This window comes from Entelurus aequoreus, linkage group LG14 (genome assembly GCF_033978785.1).
Source record: "Entelurus aequoreus isolate RoL-2023_Sb linkage group LG14, RoL_Eaeq_v1.1, whole genome shotgun sequence".
NCBI classification, from domain to species: domain Eukaryota; kingdom Metazoa; phylum Chordata; class Actinopteri; order Syngnathiformes; family Syngnathidae; genus Entelurus; species Entelurus aequoreus.
The window spans coordinates 7,197,087-7,214,586 of NC_084744.1; the positions used below are offsets into that span (position 1 = coordinate 7,197,087).

At 35.9% G+C, this 17,500-nt stretch overlaps 1 protein-coding gene across 1 annotated transcript in view; it reads right to left on the reverse strand.

Moving 5' to 3' along the window:
* Positions 1–17,500, reverse strand: part of edar (ectodysplasin A receptor) — a 110,468-nt gene that overhangs the window by 1,224 nt on the left and 91,744 nt on the right. Inside the window, exons 10-11 of the mRNA XM_062070493.1 lie at positions 6,037–6,334; positions 5,900–5,963 (exon numbers count right to left, since the gene is read on the reverse strand). Coding sequence (XP_061926477.1) covers positions 5,900–5,963; positions 6,037–6,334 — 362 coding nt within the window. The remainder of the gene's footprint in view (positions 1–5,899; positions 5,964–6,036; positions 6,335–17,500) is intronic.

A 17,500-nucleotide genomic window follows, 5' to 3' on the forward strand; every position in this document is an offset into this window, starting at 1 on the left:
GCTGCATTGCAAGCGCCCATTCACATCTTATTATGGGCCTGCTGCATTGCAAGCGCCCATTCACATCTTATTATGGCCGTGCTGCATTGCAAGCACCCATTCACATCTTATTATGGGCCTGCTGCATTGCAAGCACCCATTCACATCTTATTATGGACCTGCTGCATTGCAAGCACCCATTCACATCTTATTATGGACCTGCTGCATTGCAAGCACCCATTCACATCTTATTATGGCCGTGCTGCATTGCAAGCGCCCATTCACATCTTATTATGGGCCTGCTGCATTGCAAGCGCCCATTCACATCTTATTATGGACCTGCTGCATTGCAAGCAACCATTCACATCTTATTATGGCCGTGCTGCATTGCAAGCGCCCATTCACATCTTATTATGGGCCTGCTGCATTGCAAGCGCCCATTCACATCTTATTGTGGCCGTGCTGCATTGCAAGCACCCATTCACATCTTATTATGGGCCTGCTGCATTGCAAGCAACCATTCACATCTTATTATGGGCCTGCTGCATTGCAAGCGCCCATTCACATCTTATTATTGACCTGCTGCATTGCAAGCGCCCATTCACATCTTATTATGGGCCTGCTGCATTGCAAGCGCCCATTCACATCTTATTATTGACCTGCTGCATTGCAAGTGCCCATTCACATCTTATTATGGGCCTGCTGCATCGCAAGCGCCCATTCACATCTTATTATGGGCCTGCTGCATTGCAAGCGCCCATTCACATCGTATTATGGGCCTGCTGCATTGCAAGCAACCATTCACATCTTATTATGGGCCTGCTTCATTGCAAGCAACCATTCGCATCTTATTATGGGCCTGCTGCATTGCAAGCGCCTATTCACATCTTATTATGGGCCTGCTGCATTGCAAGCGCCCATTCACATCTTGTTATGGGCCTGCTGCATTGCAAGCGCCCATTCACATCTTATTATGGGCCTGCTGAATTGCAAGCGCCCATTCACATCTTATTATGGACCTGCTGCATTGCAAGCGCCCATTCACATCTTATTATGGGCCTGCTGCATTGCAAGCGCCCATTCACATCTTATTATGGACCTGCTGCATTGCAAGCGCCCATTCACATCTTATTATGGGCCTGCTGCATTGCAAGCGTCCATTCACATCTTATTATGGGCCTGCTGAATTGCAAGCGCCCTTTCACATCTTATTATGGGCCTTCTGCATTGCAAGCGCCCATTCACATCTTATTATGGCCGTGCTGCATTGCAAGCGCCCTTTCACATCTTATTATGGGCCTGCTGCATTGCAAGCGCCCATGCACATGCTGCTTAGCAGCCCAGTCATGGGCTAGCTTCTTATCATTAGCGGGTTAGTGTGCTAACATTAAAGTGCTAACTTTTTTTTTGGCAAATTTCACACCTTTTTCTCTAATTCCGCAGCCATACACCTTACAGTCATATAACTTTGTATTTTAACCATGCCAACTGTTAGCATGTTTACGTTAGCATGCTAACATAAAAGTGCTAGCTTTTTGAGCTAATTTTACAAATTGTGTTGTTGATGTAGATGATACAAATCATATTGTTGATGTAGATGACACACATCATATTGTTGATGTAGATGATACACATCATATTGTTGATGTAGATGATACACATCATATTGTTGATGTAGATGATACACATCATATTGTTGATGTAGATGATACACATCATATTGTTGATGTAGATGATACACATCATATTGTTGATGTAGATGATACACATCATATTGTTGATGTAGATGATACACATCATATTGTTGATGTAGAGCAGGGGTCACCAACCTTTTTGAAACCAAGGGCTACTTCTTGGGTAGTGATTAATGCGAAGGGCTACCAGTTTGATACACACTTAAATAAATTGCCACAAATAGCCAATTTGCTCAATTTACCTTTAACTCTATGTTATTATTAATAATTAATGATATTTATCTTTGTAGAAACACTGATCATCTTAATGATTTCTCACATTAAATATATATAGAAACAGATAAATATCAATATGCAACACTTTATTTTTATATTTTCTCTTAAGCACGTTTTACAAATTGAACATTTTCAAATGATCACTTCTAAGACAGTCTTGTGAAATCACAATATCCCATTTTAACTAGCTAGCCACTAACATTTTTTAACAAATCATGAATTACTTTGCACCATGTTTGTACAAATAATAACTCATGTAAAATACAAAAGTAAACTCTCAAATTTTTAAATCATGTCACACTTTGAACTGGACACCAAATCTGTTATCTGTTTCTTTGTCAGTTAGTGGGAAGCCTGGCATTGCATGCTGTTAACTAGTGTGTTGTACTCTGGTGTGTAACTTGACACTGCAACTCTGAGTGAGTCTTGCAGATGTGCATCAGTGAGGCGTGTTCTGTGTTTGTTCTTGATGAAGTTCATGTCAGAAAAGGCTGATTCACAAAGATAAGATTTTTCCTCATTGTTTGCGGAACCTTCTTAATCTTTTGGACATATTTTCACAGCAATCTGGCCTTAAGCTTAATTATGATAAATATAAAATGTTAAGGATCGGAAATCTAAAGGGAACGTCCTTTCGAATGGAATGCAAAGTGCCTGTTTTGTGGACAGATGGACCAGTTAACATACTTGGTGTTGTTGTCCCAGAAAATCTGGAAGATCTAGGCTCAGTAAATTATGATCATCGACTAAGAAAGCTGGACAAAATTATGCAATTATGGAAAGGGAAATCCCTAACCTTGTATGGTAAAATGTCTATTGCCAACTCGTTAATTATTCCTCAATTTATGTATTAGTTTTTGTCATTACCAGCTCCATCACAAAACTTTTTTAAGATTTATGAGCGGAGGGTCTTCGATTTTGTCTGGAACGGCAAACCAGAAAAGATTAAAAGAAAGGTTTTGTACAAAGAGTATGAATATGGGGGCCTGAAACTTCTCAACCTTGAAGCTATGTGTCTGTCTTTAAAAGAATCAATTGTTCCAAAGATGTATTTAAACATTGAGTGGTACACAAATGTCCTGTTGGACAAAAAACATGTACTGTATCAAAAGAAATTGTATCCTTTTTTACAAGTGATCCCCTCCCAGAGAGTCTGCTGGGAAACATGGCGAGGTTCATAAAGGAAACAATCCACTCATAGTGGTGTTTTCAATTTTATGTGCCAGAAAAAAGAGACGATATTTTGCAGCAGTTAATATGGATGAACTCTAATATTGTAATAGATGAAAAGCCTTTCTTTTGGAAAAATATGTTTGAAAGAGGAATCATTTTTGTCAATGATATTATCAATGAGAATGGTAAAATTATGAAGTATGATGAATTTAGAGCTATGTATGGTGATGCTTGCTCAAGCTTTTCATTTTATCAACTAATTGGAGTAATTGGGAAAAGATGGAAACAAATAATTAATTATGGAACTACTAAATTATTAGTTTGTAAACCTCTAATAAGAAATTCTAGTTGGCAAAAAGGAACTAAAATAAATAGAAAAATATATAATTTTTATTTAATAAAGAAATCTTTGAAGGCTGCCTCATACAACACAAATGGAAAATGGGAGGACTTTTTTGACTGCCCGTTGCCATGGGATGCCATATTCAAACTAATCTATAAAACCACTATCGATGTGCAAAATCGTTATTTTCAAATTAAAATTATTTATAACTTCTTACCCACAGGGAAAATGTTAAAATTATGGAATATGACAGAGTCAGATGATTGCCGATTTTGTTGTCAGGAGCCTGAATCCACCCTGCATTTGTTTTGGTATTGTCATGTTGTGTCTTTGTTTTGGGTGGAAGTTGAAAAAATGTGTTTAAGGATTGGTTTGTATATGAAGCTTAATGTGGTTTCTGTTATTTTAGGAGAGTTCATTGACAATCATGATTTAGTCAATTTAATTATAGTACTCGGTAAAATGTTTATTTTTAAGGCCAAAAACAGATATTCACTTAGTATTACTTTCTTTAAAACATTTATTCAGTATTTTCTAACTTTAGAAAGTTACATGGTTGAAAACGATAATGATGCCAAAAAACATAAAAAAAAAGATGAGAAGTCCTCAAAGGCTTATTTTGAAAGTATAATTATGTTTATAGATTATATGATATCTGTTTTTGTGTTCCCTAATTTGAGTGACCTGGACATAATCTGGACTGTACATAAATGCTTATTTTGAAAATGTAATTTTGTTTATAAATTATATGCAATCTGTTGTGTTCCCTAATTTTTTTCCGTGTACATGAATGAAGGTGTGTGTTGCTGAGTCCCACTTGGACATTATCTGGACTGGGCCTGGTTTAAAAAACCCTTTAAACAAATCTAATTTCATTGACAACCTGGTCTGTTGAAGATAAGGCCCTTTTTTAAAATAAATAAAAAACATTTTCTTGGATGAAAAAGAAAGTAAAACAATATAAAAATAATTACATAAAAAATAGTAATTAATGAAAATGTTAGTGGACCAGCAGCCTATACAATCATGTGTGCTTCAGGGACTGTGTCCCTTGCAGATGTGTTGTCTATGTTGTGGGAACCAGAATATTGGTAGCAGAAAGAAATAACCCCTTTTGTGTGAGTGGGTGTGGATGAGTGTGCATGGGGGAGGTTGTTTGGGTTGATGCACTGATTGAAAGTGTATCTTGTGTTTTTTCTATGTAGATTTGATTTAAAAAATAAAAAAATAAAAACAAAATTTTAAATTATTATTTTTTATTTATTTATATTTTTTTTTTTTAGAACAGGTCCGCGGGCGACTCATCTGGTCCTTACGGGCGACCTGGTGCCCGCGGGCACCGCGTTGGTGACCCCTGATGTAGATGATACAAATCATATTGTTGATGTAGATGATACAAAATCATATGGTTGATGTAGATGATACACATCATATTGTTGATGGAGATGATACACATCATATTGTTGATGTAGATGATACACATCATATTGTTGATGTAGATGATACACATCATATTGTTGATGTAGATGATACACATCATATTGTTGATGTAGATGATACACATCATATTGTTGATGTAGATGATACAAAATCATATTGTTGATGTAGATGATACAAATCATATTGTTGATGTAGATGATACACATCATATTGTTGATGTAGATGATACACATCATGTTGTTGATGTAGATGATACACATCATATTGTTGATGTAGATGATACACATCATATTGTTGATGTAGATGATACACATCATGTTGTTGATGTAGATGATACACATCATATTGTTGATGTAGATGATACACATCATATTGTTGATGTAGATGATACACATCATATTGTTGATGTAGATGATACACATCATATTGTTGATGTAGATGATACACATCATGTTGTTGATGTAGATGATACACATCATATTGTTGATGTAGATGATACACATCATATTGTTGATGTAGATGATACACATCATATTGTTGATGTAGATGATACACATCATATTGTTGATGTAGATGATACACATCATATTGTTGATGTAGATGATACAAAATCATATTGTTGATGTAGATGATACAAATCATATTGTTGATGTAGATGATACACATCATATTGTTGATGTAGATGATACACATCATGTTGTTGATGTAGATGATACACATCATATTGTTGATGTAGATGATACACATCATATTGTTGATGTAGATGATACACATCATGTTGTTGATGTAGATGATACACATCATATTGTTGATGTAGATGATACACATCATATTGTTGATGTAGATGATACACATCATATTGTTGATGTATATGATATAAATCATTGTCGATGTTTGGTCTTGAAGTTTTCTAGTTAAAATTCCACTGAGTTGCTAAAAAAGCCAATGAATGTTGGAATGTGGAGTTGTGAAAGAATATTGCCAATAAACGTACCGTCGGTCACGTTGCACACTTTGGCGTACAGATCCAGGATCTTCTTCCTGCGACTCTGCAACATCTGTGTGGGAGAAGACGGGCAGGATGTGATCCGGATCTGTTAGTAATCACATCTCGGAGATCCACATTCCTACCCCGGGGGTTTTATTGCCGCTGACTGCGGTGGTGCTGCTGATGTGGTTGACACCACCCGTGTGGCCGGGACTCGGGAGGTTGTGGGCCACGTGGGCGGTCCCGTTGCAGCCGTGGTCCGGGTCCAGGAGGCCCAGAGAGAGCAGGCACAGGTCGGGCTTGTTCCCGATGTTGACCAGGCCCAGGTTGGGGTTCAGGTTGTTGGCGTCGAGCGAGCCTTGCTTCTCTAAGGACGCCTCCTCGTCGCTGTCAATGCTGCGACTCAGCAGCTGCTCGTTCTCTGACGAGGCGTCGTGTTCACTGCCAGACGTGCCAAACAACAATTACTCAACGCAACCCGAACATGGACCTTTTATTTTCATGGCAAACAGATCATTATAATAACTAGAAGAACGCTCCAATGCTGAAGTTGAACTGAAATCCTGGAGTTTTTAGCTGTGACAAAGTGTTGAAGGTGGAATGGTTTGAACGGGTTGACAAATGTGGGAATTGTGGAAGTTTGAAAAATGGATAATTCATTTTGAATGGGAACATTTCCCGAAAAACTGGGAATTCTAGGAAATCTTTAAATAATTGTTGAAGTAGAGCACACAATTCCTGAACAGGCTGAATATTTTGAAGTTGGAACAGTTTGAATCAGATGAAAAATGTGGGAATTGTGGAACTTTGAAGAATGTCCTATTCATTTTAATGGGAAGTTCCTGGAAATTTGGGGGAAGGCGAAATTTCATTGAAAATGATTAGGAGCATGAATTTCCTGAATGAGCTGAATTGGTTTGCGTTGGAACTGTTTAAATCGGTCAAGAAATGTTGAATTAGTAACAGATTTTAATTGAGAAATTCCTGGAATTTCGGGAAAACCGGGAATCTTTCCAGTTCCTTAACCAACTTGGTTTTTGTCCTGAATATGAGGAGTGTTTTGACAGTGGAACGGTTGAAATGCGAAATGAGTAGTCGAACTTAAGGGTGGGATTAGGTTACCAAAACATGGGAATTCCTGGAAATGTGTTGAACGTGGAAAAATGGTAGTTTGAATGTCCAGGATGAGTTGAATGTGTTGAAGGTGGAATGGTTTGAATCGGTTGACAAATGTGGGAATTGTGGAAGTTTGAAAAAGGGATAATTCATTTTGAATGGGAACATTTCCCGAAAAACTGGGAATCTTAGGAAATTTTTAAATAATTGTTGAAGTAGAGCACACAATTCCGGAACAGGCTGAATATTTTGAAGTTGGAATGGTTTGAATCAGATAAAACATGTTGTAATTGAAGAACTTTCATTTATTTTAATGGGAAGTTCCTGGAAATTTGGGGAAAAGCGGGATTTTTTTGAAAATGATTAGGAGCATTAATGTCCTGAATGAGCTGAATTGGTTTGCGTTGGAACTGTTTAAATCGGTCAAGAAATGTTGAATTAGTAACAGTTTTTAATTGAGAAATTCCTGGAATTTTGGGAAAACCGGGAATCTTTTTAGTTCCTTAACAACTTGTTTTTTGTCCTGAATATGAGGAGTGTTTTTACGGTGGAACGGTTGAAATGCGAAAGGAGTAGTCGAACTTAAGGGTGAGATTAGTTTACCAAAAAATGGGAATTCCTGGAAATGTGTTCAATGTGGAAAAATGGTAGTTTGAATGTCCAGGATGAGTTGAATGTGTTGAAGGTGGAATGGTTTGAATCGGTTGACAAATGTGGGAATTGTGGAATTTTGAAAAATGGATAATTAATTTTGAATGGGAACATTTCCCGAAAAACTGGGAATCTTACGAAATTTTTAAATAATTGTTGAAATAGAGCACACAATTCCGGAACAGGCTGAATATTTTGAAGTTGGAATGGTTTGAATCAGATAAAAAATGTGGTAATTGTGGAACTTTCATTCATTTTACTGGGAAGTTCCTGGAAATTTGGGGAAAGGGGGGATTTTTTTGAAAATTATTAGGAGCATGAATGTCTTGAATGAGCTGAATTGATTTGCGTTGGAACTGTTTAAATCGGTCAAGAAATGTTGAATTAGTAACAGTTTTTAATTGAGAAATTACTGGAATTTCGGGAAAACCGGGAATCTTTCCAGTTCCTTAACCAACTTGGTTTTTGTCCTGGATATGAGGAGTGTTTTGACAGTAGAACGGTTGAAATGTGAAAGGAGTAGTCGAATTTAAGGGTGGAATTAGGTTACCAAAAAATGGGAATTCCTGGAAATGTGTTCAATGTGGAAAAATGGTAGTTTGAATGTCCGGGATGAGTTGAATGTGTTGAAGGTAGAATTGTTTGAATCGGTTGACAAATGTGGGGATTGTGGAAGTTTGAAAAATGGATAATTCATTTTGAATGGGAACATTTCCCGAAAAACTGGGAATTCTAGGAAATCTTTAAATAATTGTTGAAGTAGAGCACACAATTCCTGAACAGGCTGAATATTTTGAAGTTGGAACAGTTTGAATCAGATGAAAAATGTGGTAATTGTGGAACTTTGAAGAATGTCCCATTCATTTTAATGGGAAGTTCCTGGAAATTTGGGAATTTGGGGAAAAGCAGGATTTTTTTGAAAATGATTAAGAGCATGAATGTCCTGAATGAGCTGAATTGGTTTGTGTTGGAACTGTTTAAATCGGTTGAATTAGTACCAGTTTTTAATGGAGAAATTCCTGGAATTTCGGGAAAATCGGGAATCTTTCTAGTTCCTTAACCAACTTGTTTTTTTGTCCTGAATATGAGGAGTTTTTTGACAGTGAAACGGTTGAAATGTGAAAGAAGTCGAACTTAAGGATGGGATTAGGTTACCAAAAAAATGGGAATTCCTGGAAATTTGTTGAGTGTGGAAAAATTGTAGTTTGAATGTCCAGGATGAGTTAAATGTGTTGAAGGTAGAATTGTTTGAATGGGTTGATAAATGTGGGAATTGTGGAAGTTTGAAAAATGGATAATGAATTTTGAATGGGAACATTTCCCGAAAAACTGGGAATTCTAGGAAATCTTTAAATAATTGTTGAAGTAGAGCACACAATTCCTGAACAGGCTGAATATTTTGAAGTTGGAATAGTTTGAATCAGATAAAAAAAAATGTGGTAATTGTGGAACTTTGAAAAATGTCCCATTCATTTTAATGGGAAGTTCCTGGAAATTTGGGAATTTGGGGAAAAGCAGGATTTTTTTTGAAAATGATTAAGAGCATGAATGTCCTGAATGAGCTGAATTGGTTTGTGTTGGAACTCTTTAAATCGGTTGAATTAGTACCAGTTTTTAATTGAGAAATTCCTGGAATTTCGGGAAAATCGGGAATCTTTCTAGTTCCTTAACCAACTTGTTTTTTGTCCTGTATATGAGGAGTGTTTTTACAGTGAAACGGTTGAAATGTGAAAGAAGTCGAACTTAAGGGTGTAAATAGGTTACCAAAAAAATAGGAATTCCTGGAAATTTGTTGAGTGTGGAAAAATGGTAGTTTGAATGTCCAGGATGAGTTAAATGTGTTGAAGGTAGAATTGTTTGAATCGGTTGACAAATGTGGGAATTGTGGAAGTTTGAAAAATGGATAATTAATTTTGAATGGGAACATTTCCCTAAAAACTGGGAATTCTAGGAAATCTTTAAATAATTGTTGAAGTAGAGCACACAATTCCTGAACAGGCTGAATATTTTGAAGTTGGAACGGTTTGAATCAGATGAAAAATTCGGTAATTGTGGGACTTTGAAGAATGTCCCATTCATTTTAATGGGAAGTTCCTGGAAATTTGGGAATTTGGGGAAAAGCAGGATTTTTTTGAAAATGATTAAGAGCATGAATGTCCTGAATGAGCTGAATTGGTTTCTGTTGCAACTGTTTAAATCGGTTGAATTAGTACCAGTTTTTAATGGAGAAATTCCTGGAATTTCGGGAAAATCGGGAATCTTTCTAGTTCCTTAACCAACTTGGTTTTTGTCCTGAATATGAGGAGTGTTTTGACAGTGAAACGGTTGAAATGTGAAAGAAGTCGAACTTAAGGGTGTAAATAGGTTACCAAAAAAATGGGAATTCCTGGAAATTTGTTGAGTGTGGAAAAATTGTAGTTTGAATGTCCGGGATGAGTTGAATGTGTTGAAGGTAGAATTGTTTGAATCGGTTGACAAATGTGGGAATTGTGGAAGTTTGAAAAATGGATAATTAATTTTGAATGGGAACATTTCCCTAAAAACTGGGAATCTTAGGAAATCTTTAAATAATTGTTGAAGTAGAGCACACAATTCCTGAACAGGCTGAATATTTTGAAGTTGGAACGGTTTGAATCAGATGAAAAATGTGGTAATTGTGGAACTTTGAAGAATGTCCCATTCATTTTAATGGGAAGTTCCTGGAAATTTGGGAATTTGGGGAAAAGCAGGATTTTTTTGAAAATGATTAAGAGCATGAATGTCCTGAATGAGCTGAATTGGTTTGTGTTGGAACTGTTTAAATCGGTTGAATTAGTACCAGTTTTTAATGGAGAAATTCCTGGAATTTCGGGAAAATCGGGAATCTTTCTAGTTCCTTAACCAACTTGTTTTTTGTCCTGAACATGAGGAGTGTTTTGACAGTGAAACGGTTGAAATGTGAAAGAAGTCGAACTTAAGGGTGTAAATAGGTTACCAAAAAAATGGGAATTCCTGGAAATGTGTTGAGTGTGGAAAAATTGTAGTTTGAATGTCCGGGATTAGTTGAATGTGTTGAAGGTAGAATTGTTTGAATCGGTTGACAAATGTGGGAATTGTGGAAGTTTGAAAAATGGATAATTAATTTTGAATGGGAACATTTCCCTAAAAACTGGGAATCTTAGGAAATCTTTAAATAATTGTTGAAGTAGAGCACACAATTCCTGAAAAGGCTGAATATTTTGAAGTTGGAATAGTTTGAATCTGATAAAAAAATGTGGTAATTGTGGAACTTTCATTCATTTTACTGGGAAGTTCCTGGAAATTTGGGGAAAGGCAGGATTTTTTTGAAAATTATTAGGAGCATGAATGTCTTGAATGAGCTGAATTGATTTGCGTTGGAACTGTTTAAATCGGTCAAGAAATGTTGAATTAGTGACAGTTTTTAATTGAGAAATTCCTGGAATTTTGGGAAAACCTGGAATCTCTTTAGTTCCTTAACAACTTGTTTTTTGTCCTGAATACGAGGAGTGTTTTGATGGTGGAACGGTTGAAATATGAAAGAAGTCGAACTTAAGGGTGTAAATAGGTTACCAAAAAAATGGGAATTCCTGGAAATTTGTTGAGTGTGGAAAAATTGTAGTTTGAATGTCCGGGATGAGTTGAATGTGTTGAAGGTAGAATTGTTTGAATCGGTTGACAAATGTGGGAATTGTGGAAGTTTGAAAAATGGATAATTAATTTTGAATGGGAACATTTCCCTAAAAACTGGGAATCTTAGGAAATCTTTAAATAATTGTTGAAGTAGAGCACACAATTCCTGGACAGGCTGAATATTTTGAAGTTGGAACAGTTTGAATCAGATGAAAAATGTGGTAATTGTGGAACTTTGAAGAATGTCCCATTCATTTTAATGGGAAGTTCCTGGAAATTTGGGAATTTGGGGAAAAGCATGATTTTTTTGAAAATGATTAAGAGCATGAATGTCCTGAATGAGCTGAATTGGTTTGTGTTGGAACTGTTTAAATCGGTTGAATTAGTACCAGTTTTTAATGGAGAAATTCCTGGAATTTCGGGAAAATCGGGAATCTTTCTAGTTCCTTAACCAACTTGTTTTTTGTCCTGAATATGAGGAGTGTTTTGACAGTGAAACGGTTGAAATGTGAAAGAAGTCGAACTTAAGGGTGTAAATAGGTTACCAAAAAAATGGGAATTCCTGGAAATTTGTTGAGTGTGGAAAAATTGTAGTTTGAATGTCCGGGATGAGTTGAATGTGTTGAAGGTAGAATTGTTTGAATCGGTTGACAAATGTGGGAATTGTGGAAGTTTGAAAAATGGATAATTCATTTTGAATGGGAACATTTCCCGAAAAACTGGGAATTCTAGGAAATCTTTAAATAATTGTTGAAGTAGAGCACACATTTCCTGAACAGGCTGAATATTTTGAAGTTGGAACAGTTTGAATCATATGAAAAATGTGGTAATTGTGGAACTTTGAAGAATGTCTCATTCATTTTAATGGGAAGTTCCTGGAAATTTGGGAATTTGGGGAAAAGCAGGATTTTTTTGAAAATGATTAAGAGCATGAATGTCCTGAATGAGCTGAATTGGTTTGTGTTGGAACTGTTTAAATCGGTTGAATTAGTACCAGTTTTTAATTGAGAAATTCCTGGAATTTCGGGAAAATCGGGAATCTTTCTAGTTCCTTAATCAACTTGTTTTTTGTCCTTAATATGAGGAGTGTTTTGACAGTGAAACGGTTGAAATGTGAAAGAAGTCGAACTTAAGGGTGTAAATAGGTTACCAAAAAAATGGGAATTCCTGGAAATTTGTTGAGTGTGGAAAAATTGTAGTTTGAATGTCCAGGATGAGTTAAATGTGTTGAAGGTAGAATTGTTTGAATCGGTTGACAAATGTGGGAATTGTGGAAGTTTGAAAAATGGATAATTCATTTTGAATGGGAACATTTCCCGAAAAACTGGGAATTCTAGGAAATCTTTAAATAATTGTTGAAGTAGAGCACACAATTCCTGAACAGGCTGAATATTTTGAAGTTGGAACGGTTTGAATCAGATGAAAAATGTGGTAATTGTGGAACTTTGAAGAATGTCCCATTCATTTTAATGGGAAGTTCCTGGAAATTTGGGAATTTGGGGAAAAGCAGGATTTTTTTGAAAATGATTAAGAGCATGAATGTCCTGAATGAGCTGAATTGGTTTGTGTTGGAACTGTTTAAATCGGTTGAATTAGTACCAGTTTTTAATGGAGAAATTCCTGGAATTTCGGGAAAATCAGGAATCTTTCTAGTTCCTTAACCAACTTGTTTTTTGTCCTGAATATGAGGAGTGTTTTGACAGTGAAACGGTTGAAATGTGAAAGAAGTCGAACTTAAGGGTGTAAATAGGTTACCAAAAAAATGGGAATTCCTGGAAATTTGTTGAGTGTGGAAAAATTGTAGTTTGAATATCCGGGATGAGTTGAATGTGTTGAAGGTAGAATGGTTTGAGTCGGTTGACAAATGTGGGAATTGTGGAAGTTTGAAAAATGGATAATTAATTTTGAATGGGAACATTTCCCTAAAAACTGGGAATCTTAGGAAATCTTTAAATAATTGTTGAAGTAGAGCACACAATTCCGGAACAGGCTGAATATTTTGAAGTTGGAATGGTTTGAATCAGATAAAACATGTGGTAATTGAAGAATTTTCATTCATTTTAATGGGAAGTTCCTGGAATTTTGGGGAAAAACGGGATTTTCTTTGAAAATGATTAGGAGCATGAATGTCCTGAATGAGCTGAATTGGTTTGCGTTAGAACAGTTTAAATCGGTCAAGAAATGTTGAATTAGTGACAGTTTTTAATTGACAAATTCCTGGAATTTTGGGAAAACTGGGAATCTTTTTAGTTCCTTAACCAACTTTGTTTTTTCCCTGAATATGAGTGTTTTGACAGTGGAACGGTTGAAATGTAAAAGAAGTCGAACTTAAGGGTGTAAATAGGTTACCAAAAAATGGGAATTCCTGGAATTTGGGGAATTTTTGGAAAAGCTGAATTTTTTTGAAAATGATTAGAAGCATGAATGAGCTGAATTAGTTCGCGTTGGAACTGTTTAAATCGGTCAAGAAATGTTGAATTAGTAACAGTTTTTAATTGAGAAATTCCTGGAATTTCTGGAAAACCGGGAATCTTTCCAGTTCCTTAACCAACTTGGTTTTTGTCCTGAATATGAGGAGTGTTTTGACAGTGAAACGGTTTAAATGTGAAAGAAGTCGAACTTAAGGGTGTAAATAGGTTACCAAAAGTTGGGAATTTCTGGAAATTTGTTGAATGTGGAAAAATGGTAGTTTGCATGTCCAGGATGAGTTGAATGTGTTGAAGGTGGAATGGTTTAAATGGGTTGAAGAATGTGGGAATTGTGGAAGTTTGAAAAATGTCCTATTCATTTTAATGGGAAGTTCCTGGAAATTTGGGGGAAGGCGAAATTTCATTGAAAATGATTAGGAGCATGAATTTCCTGAATGAGCTGAATTGGTTTGCGTTGGAACTGTTTAAATCGGTCAAGAAATGTTGAATTAGTAACAGTTTTTAATTGAGAAATTCCTGGAATTTCGGGAAAACCGGGAATCTTTCCAGTTCCTTAACCAACTTGGTTTTTGTCCTGAATATGAGGAGTGTTTTGACAGTGGAACGGTTGAAATGCGAAATGAGTAGTCGAACTTAAGGGTGGGATTAGGTTACCAAAACATGGGAATTCCTGGAAATGTGTTGAACGTGGAAAAATGGTAGTTGGAATGTCCAGGATGAGTTGAATGTGTTGAAGGTGGAATGGTTTGAATCGGTTGACAAATGTGGGAATTGTGGAAGTTTGAAAAATGGATAATTAATTTTGAATGGGAACATTTCCCGAAAAACTGGGAATTCTCGGAAATCTTTAAATAATTGTTGAAGTAGAGCACACAATTCCTGAAAAGGCTGAATATTTTGAAGTTGGAATAGTTTGAATCAGATAAAAAATGTGGTAATTGTGGAACTTTCATTCATTTTACTGGGAAGTTCCTGGAAATTTGGGAAAGGTGGGATTTTTTTGAAAATGATTAGGAGCATGAATGTCTTGAATGAGTTGAATTGATTTGCGTTGGAACTGTTTTAATCGGTCAAGAAATGTTGAATTACTAACAGTTTTTAATTGAGAAATTCCTGGAATTTTGGGAAAACCGGGAATCTTTTTAGTTCCTTAACCAACTTGTTTTTTGTCCTGAATATGAGGAGTGTTTTGACGGTGGAACGGTTAAAATGTGAAAGAAGTCGAATTTAAAGGTGTAAATAAGTTACCAAAAAAATGGGAATTCCTGGAAATGTGTTGAATGTGGAAAAATGGTAGTTTGAATGTCCAGGATGAGTTGAATGTGTTGAAGGTGGAATGGTTTGATTGAATGTGGGAATTGTGGAAGTTTAAAAAATGGCCAATTCATTTTAAATGGGGAAAATGCAACAACAAAAAAAGGAATTATGGGAAATCCGGGAATTTTTTTTAGAATTGTTGAAGTAGAGCACACAATTCCTTAACAGGCTGAATATTTTTGAAGTTGGAACAGTTTGGATCAGATGAAAAATGTGGGAATTGTGGAACTTTGAAAATGTCCCATTGATTTCAATGGGAATTTCCTGGAATTTTGGGAAAAACAGAATTTGTTGAAAATGATTAGGAGCATGAATGTCTTGAATGAGCTGAATTAGTTTGCGTTGGAACTGTTTAAATCGGTCAAGAAATGTTGAATTAGTAACAGTTTTTAATTGACAAATTCCTGGAATTTTGGGAAAACCGGGAATCTTTTTAGTTCCTTAACCAACTTGTTTTTTGTCCTGAATATGAGGAGTGTTTTTACGGTGGAACGGTTGAAATGTGAAAGAAGTCGAACTTAAGGGTGTAAATAGGTTACCAAAAAAAAGGGAATTCCTGGAAATTTTTTGAATGTGGAAAAATGGTAGTTTGAATTTCCAGGATGAGTTGAATGTGTTGAAGGTGGAATGGGTTGAAGAATGTGGGAATTGTGGAAGTTTGAAAAATGGCCAATTCATTTTGAATGAAGAAAATGCACCAAAAAAAAGGAATTATGGGACATCCGGGCTTGTTCATCTTTTTTTTAAAAAAACGCTTTACCCTAAATTTCTAAATTTCCAGGAAGTTCCCATTGAAAATGGGACATTTTTCAAAGTTTCTCAACTCCCACATTTTTTATCGGATTCGAACTGTTCCAACTTCAAAATATTCAGCCTGTTCATCAGGAATTGTGTGCTCACTTTCAACAGTTATTTAAAAAATTCCCGGATTTCCTAGAATTCCCAGTTTTTAGGGAAATGTTCCCATTCAAAATTAATTATCCATTTTTCAAACTTCCACAATTCCCACATTTTTCAACCGATTCAAACCATTCCACCTTCAACACAATCAACTCATCCTGGAAACCATTTTTCCACGTTCAACAAATTTCCTGGAATTCTGTTTTTTTTTTCTAACCTTTTTTCCAACCTTTTTTAGTGCGATGACTCCTTTCACATTTTTCAACCGTTCCACTGTCAAAACATTCCTCATTGTCGGGACAAAAAAACAAGTTGGTTTAAAAACTTAAAAAATTCCCGGTTTTCCCAAAATTCCGTAATATAATGTTTCTATTGAAAACTGTCACTAATTCAACATTTCTTGACCGATTTAAACACTTTCAACACCAACCAATCAGCTCATTCAGGACATTCATGCTCTGTAATAATTTCCAAAAAAAATCCCGCTTTTCCCCAAATTCCCAAATATCCAGGAAGTTCCCATTTAAAATGGGACATTTTTCAAAGTTTCTCAACTCCCACATCTTTTATCCGATTCAAACTGTTCCAACTTCAAAATATTCAGCCTGTTCATCAGGAATTGTGTGCTCCCTTTTAAAAATTATTTTAAAAATTCCCGGATTTCCTATAATTCCCAGTCTTAGGGACATTTTCCCTATTCAAAATGAATTGTCCATTTTTCAAACTTCCACAATTCCCACATTTTTCAACCGATTCAAATCATTCTACTTTGAACACATTCAATTCATTTTAAACATTCAAACAACCATTTTTCCACGTTCAAAAAATTTCCAGGAATTTCTGGGGTTTTTTCTAACCTTATTTCCAACCTTTTTTAGTGCGATGACTCCTTTCACATTTTTCAACCCATTTCAACCGTCCCACTGTCAAAACATTCCTCTTAGTCAGGAGGGAAAAAAATAGTTGGTTTAAAAACTTGAAAAATTCCCGGTTTTCTCTAAATTCCCGTAATAATTTTGTTTAAATTGAAAAATGGTTACTACAACATTTCTTGATCGATTTAAACACTTCCAACACCAACCAGTTCAGCTCATTCATGCTCTTAATCATTTTCCAAAAAAATCCTACTTGTCCCAAATTTCCAGGAAATGAATGGGACAATTTTCCAAGTTGCACAACTCCCACATTTTTCAACCTATTCAAACCATTCAACACATTCAACTCATCCTGGACATTCAAACTAACACTTTCCCAAGTTCCAAACCAAATTCCGGTTTCCCTGGAAATTCAAACTCTACAACATTCAAACTATTACATTCATACTACATTCTGTCAGTATTTCAGTTCAACTTCAGCATTGGAGCTTTCACAGGAAATACCTTCAGGAGTTGCCTCATCTAGTTATTGTACAAAATAATACAATGCGAGAACGGTGTTGGATTGAGAATCATTCCCGAATAGAATCTTCACCCCAGGAATGGGAATCAGATGGAATCGTGAGGCGTCCAAAGAATCACAGGCCGAGTAAACAACGTAGATTTCCAGAAGATAAATACTTTTATGG